The following is an 8,205-nucleotide window of genomic DNA, read 5'->3' as shown; positions in this document are numbered from 1 at the left end:
GCTTAGAGACAAGCTTGGAACTGGAGCCAACGGGAACTGGTGAGCCACGCAAGGAGAGCACACAGAATGTCAAGATAGACAGTACCGACTTAGGATCTATCTGAGAAGAGGACATCTGAAGCATATTTAAATAAATAAATAAAGACAAGAGCACAAGCTCAGTCACAGGGGCTGGTAAGGAATTCTCAGGCATTGGAACATACAGGCAAGAGCTTGAAGGCTGAGACAGGTAAGGAAGCAAAAAGGATGATACCAACAGTGGTTAGAACAGTGGTTCTCAACCTTTTGACTCGAAAGCCCCTATTTTAGTATTTCTGCAGTATTCAGCCTATGGCAAAGCTGCTTGTTTTCAAACTTAAGTGTTGATATATTCAATTACTAGAAATTAGTTGAACTAAACTATATGGAGACAAGTATTGGGACACCTGACCATACCAGGACTTTAATGGCATCACATTCTAAATACATTTATGACTTAGAAAAGGGAATACACCAAGCAATAAACAGAAGTAAAAATTAAAACATTCAATTACAGACATATACATTTATATACAATAAGTTCAGTAAACAACCGAACATCTTAAAGGGGTCATATGATGCGATTTCAAGTTTTCCTTTCCACCAAATACACAAAATAATGATCTTTAAAAAAGCATCATATGACCCCTTTAAGTGAGTAATTTTTTAGATTGGCGCCAGATGGCGCTGGCGTTCTTTCGCCTTGCTGAAGTGTGTTGCCAGGTGCTCTTTTTATAAGCGAATTTGAGCTTTGAGCTTTTTTTAACCAGCTTGTTTATTTTTCTAGCGTGATCTGGCAACATTGAGTTTCTGCCCTTACGAGTCAACATCAGCTTCCTGAGCTCCGTTTCAAACACGCAGCTGGACAAAAATGGTACGTGTTCATTTATCAGAACCGGTTTCCTTATCAGAAAATACTCGTCCGTTTTAACTTATTATTAAAACCATACGTCCGAGTAGATATTTAAGCTGCTTTCCCAAAAATCTGGCATTTTAGAACAGAAGGGTCACATGACAGCAGCGAGCTAGCGCTGCCTGAGTGATTCAGCCCATGTTCACAACACTATCGAGTCAGGATGTAGTCAGTCAATATCTTTTAAATAGATTAAATCAATGACACTCGAATATATATTCTTTGATATGTGAACTAATTATACTTTTCAGCGTTGCGATACTTGGTATAATGTCTTAATACTAAATGCTTAACGTTAGTCCAGTAACAGTTTGCTAGGCTACAGTGGCTAACATGGAACTCTTATTCTAGTTACTTTATATTACAAGCATATATTTACAAAATTAAATGTTTGTATTGGCAGTGCAGCCAAATCATTTTTTTTATAAATATTACGTTGTATTCATTTCACAGTGTCTTGTTTGTGTTAGCTGTTTAAACCCGAAGAGGAACGTTTTAAAATGTATTTGTACTGCAATAAATATCGGTCCAAATCAGTTTTACATTGAATAGTGCTTTCAAATCGAATCGTTGTCATTGAAATGCTTTTGAAAGTGATACTATGTTCTTATGGGAAGCCTCAGCAGCTCTTACCCCAAGCTTCACACTAACCACCTGCAAGTGCCATCCATTCACCAACCACAATCAGCTAACATTCAATCCAATTTATGTTGAGTTTCCAGTTGATATTATTTATCCACTTTGTTTCAGTTTTCTTTCTGTCTTTCATCTTTTGTATGTTGTTTTTTGTTGTGATCATGCATCCACATCCCCTCCCTCACACCCTTCCTCACCCACTGTCCCCCATCCTGACCTCTGCATCGTATTCAGGCTGGTCACAGAGTAAGTGCCTCTCCAGACCTCTCCTGCTCACAGTTTTCTCAATTTTAGATTAGCGCTGCTGTTTCCTCTGGGCTGCTGGATCCTCTCACCCTCAGTCTTGCTTTCTGTTTGCATTGCTCTGGGTTTACAATGTTCTGAAACTAATTTCTGTGATCATCAAGTAGTTAATAATCTAATTATCAGCTTGAAGAATGATTGAGAATTGAACACCATGTTGAGTATATATAGTCCTGTTTCTAAGCATTCTACAGGAACTTTTTTGTGTGTTTTGCATAATGCATATTTTATAAACATTGTGAGGTATATATTAAACACAAGGTAAATGGAGTATCATTGAGACTTGGTCAAACATACTGGTCACATACGAATATTGGCTTATGTTTGGAATGGGATACTAATGTACTGCATTTATTCTGAGTCCCATTCAATGATATTAAGGTGTCTTTACAAAGCCTACTCTGTGCCTCCTCAAAATGCAGTTAAAAAGGTGCAATGCCACATAAAATCCTGACTAAATTATGCTTTCTCAGCCTCTAGTATCAATATATACATTTGTAATGCATTTATGTTATCTCTGAGCAGCATTAAACAGTCTGTGTAAAGACACCTAAATAGCATTTCAGAAGCTCTTATGTGCCACCTTTGCAGTGTAAATTTGGCATTAGTTTTGTGTCCAAATGTCATAACTGCAGGCAGTCAAATAACAAAATATCGCACACTGCATACATAAAATGTGCATACTGCATCTCATATTGCTACATTTTGCAGAAATAATAAGGCTGCGTCTGAAATGGCACGTTCTCTGAGTAGGTGCTTCCTTTGAATTATTTTTTTAACGCTTAATGCAAGCTTTAAAAAAGCATGTTCTATATATTATGAATGTGTGTAGTATGAATTTAATCCAGACATTTTGAATTTGCCATTTTGGCATTGTCATTTGGGTGCTTTTTGTGTTATGAATACTAAGGACACACCACTCTTTTCACATACTGTTTTTTGCCTGCTATATTGTAGGGAAGGATGTGATTTCTGATGCAGTCACAGTGTAGGATGCTAGTATGCTATTTCAAACATAGCCTTGTTGTCTTCAAATGTTCAGCTGTGTTTTTTTATTGAAAAAAAATCTAAGTGCATTGCATACGATCTCTGTTTTCTATAGTACCAAAGATCTGAATCTACTGAACATTTTTAGGCATGTATGTGAACGGTTTGATCTCAGCCTGTTTTAGGTCCAGCAAGTTCAACAGAGAAGTCTTAGAATCAGCTCTCTTACGCTCAGCTTTGACTTGATTGCTGTCTGAAGAAAATTTGACACATTAATGCTTCCAAATAGATAGGCAAAACATTCTCTCCCAAATGTTGTTATTAAAGATTTAATTCAGACAGCAATTCTTTGCTTACGACTTCACTAGTCCTTCACTCTCAGTGTCCAACAGCTAAGGTTTGAACACTAATCAGTTTTATTTCGCCATTAGTTGGTCCTTGTATTAGGTGACCTTCACATTCCCCACCGATGCAACACCCTGCCTGCCAAATTCAAGAAGTTGCTAGTGCCTGGCAAAATTCAGCACATCCTTTGCACAGGAAACCTTTGTACAAAGGAGAGCTACGACTACCTGAAAACACTCGCTGGAGATGTGCACATTGTCAGAGGAGACTTCGATGAGGTTGGCTTTTAGTTCCTATTTCTGTTTTTCGTAGGTGTTCATGCACTCTTTTAACCATTCACATTGCTTGTTTTAATTGACAGAACTTGAATTATCCAGAGCAGAAGGTGGTGACAGTGGGGCAGTTCAAAATCGGTCTGATCCACGGACACCAGGTGATCCCGTGGGGTGACATGGCGAGCTTGGCACTGCTTCAGAGGCAGCTGGATGTGGATATCCTCATTTCTGGTCACACACACAAATTTGAGGCTTTTGAGAATGAAAATAGATTTTATATTAACCCTGGATCTGCCACAGGGGCCTATAGTGCACTGGAAAGGTATAACATTTACTTTTATATCCTCCACATCATGTTATATGCAGGTAATTACATGATTTGTGATTGTCTCTTTCCAGCAACATCACACCATCGTTTGTTTTGATGGACATTCAAGCATCTACAGTGGTAACGTATGTCTATCAGCTCATTGGAGACGACGTCAAAGTCGAGAGAATCGAATACAAAAAGTCTTAAAGAGTGCGGATACTGTCAGCTGCCTTCTTTCAGGATGCTAATCTTGTCATTCCCTCTCACCTGAACGTCACAAATGCTGTATCATAACCTTACGCTATATTTTAATGTAATATATAATACTGTTTATATGTCACCAGAATGTCAGCGTTTTGGTTTCAGCAGATGGTTGTTGAGGATGCAATAATGCTGCATAATTTGCATAATGTTGCATAATTATTGCATAATTGGTCTTCTAAATATGTTATGTGCCCTATTAATTTTTCAAGGCCCATGTTAAGTCATCTTTCATAAAATAAAACCCCACATCACATAAGCAGTGTAATTTTGTTTTTTATTTTATAAGAAAACACAGAATGCACATTATTAAAATGACTATTTTGAAATGTCTGGAACAGCTTTTTACTTAAAACTGGATCGTGTTGGGTATGTTTTAAGAATGATCTTGTTAGGTATTTTTCACAAATGACAAATAAAACAGAGATTGATGTGTTAGCTAAGGAATAGAAAGTCCTCATCGTCGTCTTCCGATTCATTGAAAGACAGGCCACTCATGTGTCCAGCAATATAAGAGTCCATTTCAGCCGCCTCCCATTCAAAGTCATCTTCCCATGGATGTGATTCTGGAAATTTAAGTCCATTTTGAATAATGTTTAGCACAAAACATGAACCTGACTTGTTCATAGTATCAGGATTGTAAAAGAATCATGTATATCACACTATTTGTAGTCTGTAACGTAACAAACCTACCCCGTGACGAAGCATGTTTTGCAATGGTAGTCCTTCTCTTTCTTGAATGTATTTTGTTTGATTTAGCAAATCCAGAGGATATTCTGTGTAGTAGTTGAATATTAGGATCACAGCTATTTCTTTCAACAGTGTTTTAGCATTTTTACAGGTGGCATCATTTTCTTACCTTTGATGCTTGACAATTTTAGGTAAAGTTGTTTTCTTGACTTTCTCTGAGGTCGAAGATCTTTTTCCACGTTCTTTTGTCTTGCTCGTAGATGTACTTTGAGAATTTGTCTTGGGCTCCTCTTGTGGGGTGCATGTTGACATCTGCAGCTTCACGTTTAGATTCACATTCGCATCTGGCACTGAATATGAAGTATATTAAATTATATATTACATATTTCATTGTAATGAAAGGTCTTGCTAATACAGGTAAATATGCTTATGTTATAAGAGGCGATGGTTCACCTGTCCTGATACAGCGGTGTAATACATTCATATAGTGTTGACATATTAACTGCCGCATGTGCTCTTTACTGTAGGCCTCTGCAATACTATACAGAAAACGCTTCTGTCCGGGTGTCAGGCCTGGGTGCTGAAAATAAAGTTAATATGGATTTTGAGTTACTTGGCATAAGTTTCTTAATGGCTGCTGAACCAGTCCTACCATTGTAATTTTATCAGATATATTTATCAATTCATTGCAAAAAATAAAAAAGTCAAAAGTTTTGAATAATTATGTTTTTTTTAATGTTGTTGTAATAAGTCTCTTATGCTCACCATGGCTGCATTTTTTTATACCGTACCAACAGCAATATTATGAAATGTTATTACAATTTTTTATAACCGTTTTCTATTTGAATATATTTTAAAATATAATTTATTTCAGTGATGGCAAAGCAAAATTTTCGGCAGCCAAAAATTCATCTTTGCCATCACAGCGATAAATGCATCTTAAAATGTAGTAAAAAAATTTAATTGTAATAATATTTCACAATTACTTTCATTTTAATAAAATAAATCCATAGGAGACTCTACTTAATGCAGACTTTTGACTGGTCGTGTATATTTTCATGAAATACCTGTAAAAATGGAGCAGCAGTTATGGTCTTAGGGATATGAATAGTTTTCATGCCCCGATCTTGTTCTGGCACTTGTACAGTTGCAGGTCTTTGTATTTTGTGTCCAAATACTGAGTTTGTTTTGCCTGGATAAAGAGAAAAATTAAGTCCTTTAATTGAATATTAGTTACAGTTCACATGACAAATATTAATAAAGTAATAATAATCTGCTATACATATGAAAGCCGTTTGTCTTCAGAGGATTTTTTGGAATGCCTGTTTGGTCCCACTCAATTGGGTCAGAGACTCTGGTTACTCTGTCCAAATTATACAGGTGTAATGTTTCTGTAATTTACACAGATTAAGCTTGCTACTGTAGCCGTATGGAAAAAACCTGTCAGGTTGCTAGGGAGATAAAATGGTTGTGTTTTGAGCGCAAACTTACTGTAAATGCTATTGCAGATGTATATAACAGAAGAGTGCTGTAGAAATGCAGTGATGTGATTCAAGCACTAACATTTTTAGGACATTAAAACATGCAAAATATAGCACTTAAGTTTTGTAAATTATACAAAATTATTTTAAAGCCAGCCTGTTTGCTCGTATAGGACAATAAAATTATAGGAAGTGGCAAATTAGCTGTCATTAATATAATTTTAACTTTGCAAATCATCTTATTTAAGTATCGTTTCCATTAGAAATTGTGTGAAGTTCAACCTATTTAACCAACAAAAACTTTGTAAAGAATTAAGAGAATTTAGGTGGTATATTTACATTATATAGGTCCCTACAGTATGTGTGAATATATAGGCCATAACAATTACAGTACAAAGGCAGCAATTGCTAATCTGAACGATTAGTAATTATATACGGAACAAACTTACCAGCTTGCACATGATTGAGACCAGATGGCCTGTCAAGATATTATATCATAGGAAATACATAATTAATGTGACAACAATTTGCATAGCCGTTGTATGATATTTCTGAGCCTTACCTTAAAGGCAAAAGCGACTTTTTGTGGTACAGACGACTTTTATCGCTGTTTTCAAGGAATTTCACGTGCTTTTTCATGCCGGAGTGTTACCTGAACTGAGACTTGTAGAATATTTACAAGTGATATAAGGCGACTGTAATCCCATCCGATACTGCGCGTGCGTGCGCGAGTGAGTTTCCAGTGTTTTGAGCTCAGCGGGCTTCCGTAGGTGACGGAAAACAGCATGGCTACTGTAGATATTGTAAGTGGAACATATTGCTGAGGCAAATAACGTTTTTTGTGTGAAAACGGTATACCATCTAGTGCTGTCGGAGCAGGAGAATTAACAATGCCTCGATACGCGCAACTAGTGATGGGTCCTGCCGGAAGTGGAAAGGTAATTCAGTACCAGGAGGACTAACGTTAGTTGGGTTAACAACATACTAAATGATCCTAACAATTATTGTGTGCATATGTGTGATCGAGTGTTAAATCTAAAACATCAGTCTAGTCTGCATTGATCGTATTTATTTTAGTCTAAGTACTATACTAGAACTAAAAAATATATTGTTGCCTATGTGGTTATGTGATTTATTTTCTGTATTGTTTCAGAGTACTTACTGTGCCACAATGTTAGAGCATTGTCAGGCCCTCAACCGATCTGTACAGGTGGTGAATCTGGATCCAGCTGCAGAGCATTTTGAGTATCCTGTCATGGCAGGTCAGGAATCAATATATAGACACACACAGAGTAAAATACACTCAGATATTTTGAGCAGTTTATATCAGAAGGTTTTTAGGATCATGAGAAACACAGTCAAGTGTTTGACTGCCAAACTGTAATGTGCAGACAGTAATTCTGTCATTATTTAAATTTTTTAATTATTTGCATTGAGAAAAAATACAAGATTTCAAGCTTTTTAAAATAATAATAATAAATTATTTTGGTATTTATTGTAAGTAATATAAAAAATATCAAATTATAATAAATTAAATGACCTTTTAATTAAATATTTCAAGGTCAAAAAAGAGAAGCAAATATGTGGATGAATCATTCACAATAAGATGGGATCATATGCATTTAGAAAATAAACAGGTAATGAATTTGGATTTCATTATAATTCTTTAAAGTTAAGAGGTCAGAGTCTTCAAATAAATACTTTGCATATTAAAACATTCAAAAGTCATATAATTTGTATTTGATAAGTAGGGTTGCAACTGCCCTTACCTCAAAGCCAAAGTAGCCTTTATTGACATTTTTAACATTTGACATTAAAGGGATAGTTCACCCAAGAATTAACATTTTGTCATCATTTACTCACCCTCATGTCGTTCCAAACCTGCATGAGTTTCTATCTTATGCTGAACATGAAAGAAGATATTTTGAAGAATGCTGGTAATCAAACAGTTGATAGCCCCCATTGACTTCCTTAGTATTGCTTTCC

At 36.0% G+C, this 8,205-nt stretch overlaps 3 protein-coding genes across 4 annotated transcripts in view; 2 read left to right on the top strand and 1 right to left on the bottom strand.

Moving 5' to 3' along the window:
• Positions 1-805: 805 nt before the first annotated feature.
• On the top strand, positions 806-4,013 carry LOC107686894 (vacuolar protein sorting-associated protein 29-like). Of its 2 annotated transcripts, XM_016484039.1 has the most exons (5): positions 806-892; positions 1,802-1,813; positions 3,289-3,480; positions 3,564-3,799; positions 3,877-4,013. In XM_016484039.1, exons 1-5 carry the CDS (start codon positions 890-892, stop codon positions 3,992-3,994), a joined length of 561 nt encoding a protein of 186 aa, XP_016339525.1. In that variant the 5' UTR covers positions 806-889; the 3' UTR covers positions 3,995-4,013. The 2 variants fall into 2 exon arrangements, with proteins under 2 accessions (XP_016339525.1, XP_016339526.1); XM_016484040.1 differs by lacking the exon at positions 1,802-1,813.
• Positions 4,014-4,404: 391 nt separating this feature from the next.
• On the bottom strand, positions 4,405-6,910 carry LOC107686893 (protein FAM216A-like). Its single transcript, XM_016484038.1, has 7 exons — positions 6,782-6,910; positions 6,669-6,697; positions 5,806-5,930; positions 5,192-5,318; positions 4,908-5,088; positions 4,742-4,824; positions 4,405-4,614 (listed from the first exon to the last, which is right to left on the bottom strand). The coding sequence occupies exons 1-7, from the start codon at positions 6,856-6,858 to the stop codon at positions 4,484-4,486; spliced, it is 753 nt and encodes a 250-aa protein (XP_016339524.1). The 5' UTR covers positions 6,859-6,910; the 3' UTR covers positions 4,405-4,483.
• A 75-nt stretch (positions 6,911-6,985) lies between these two features.
• The window catches only part of LOC107686892 (GPN-loop GTPase 3-like), a 3,646-nt gene continuing 2,426 nt past the window's right edge, over positions 6,986-8,205 (top strand). Inside the window, exons 1-2 of the mRNA XM_016484037.1 lie at positions 6,986-7,157; positions 7,373-7,481. Of these exons, the coding sequence (XP_016339523.1) occupies positions 7,110-7,157; positions 7,373-7,481 (157 nt within the window). The 5' untranslated portion in view covers positions 6,986-7,109. The remainder of the gene's footprint in view (positions 7,158-7,372; positions 7,482-8,205) is intronic.

The sequence above is a fragment of the Sinocyclocheilus anshuiensis genome, unplaced genomic scaffold (genome assembly GCF_001515605.1).
Source record: "Sinocyclocheilus anshuiensis isolate Anshui unplaced genomic scaffold, SAMN03320099.WGS_v1.1 scaffold1339, whole genome shotgun sequence".
Taxonomy (NCBI): domain Eukaryota; kingdom Metazoa; phylum Chordata; class Actinopteri; order Cypriniformes; family Cyprinidae; genus Sinocyclocheilus; species Sinocyclocheilus anshuiensis.
Note: the sequence above shows the minus strand (reverse complement) of the source record. Positions and strands in the feature narration are given on the sequence as shown.

Excerpts from the sequence above, each read along its gene's own strand:
- LOC107686893 (XM_016484038.1), bottom strand. The coding sequence starts at position 6,858 with ATGAAAAAGCACGTGAAATTCCTTGAAAACAGCGATAAAAGTCGTCTG. Across the intron at positions 4,825-4,907 it reads AAAATTGTCAAGCATCAAAG|AATATCCTCTGGATTTGCTA; the intron begins GTAAGAAAATGA and ends ACTACTACACAG. Across the intron at positions 4,615-4,741 it reads AAAACATGCTTCGTCACGGG|AATCACATCCATGGGAAGAT; the intron begins GTAGGTTTGTTA and ends TTAAATTTCCAG.
- LOC107686894 (XM_016484039.1), top strand. Across the intron at positions 3,481-3,563 it reads TCAGAGGAGACTTCGATGAG|AACTTGAATTATCCAGAGCA; the intron begins GTTGGCTTTTAG and ends TTTAATTGACAG. Across the intron at positions 3,800-3,876 it reads GCCTATAGTGCACTGGAAAG|CAACATCACACCATCGTTTG; the intron begins GTATAACATTTA and ends GTCTCTTTCCAG.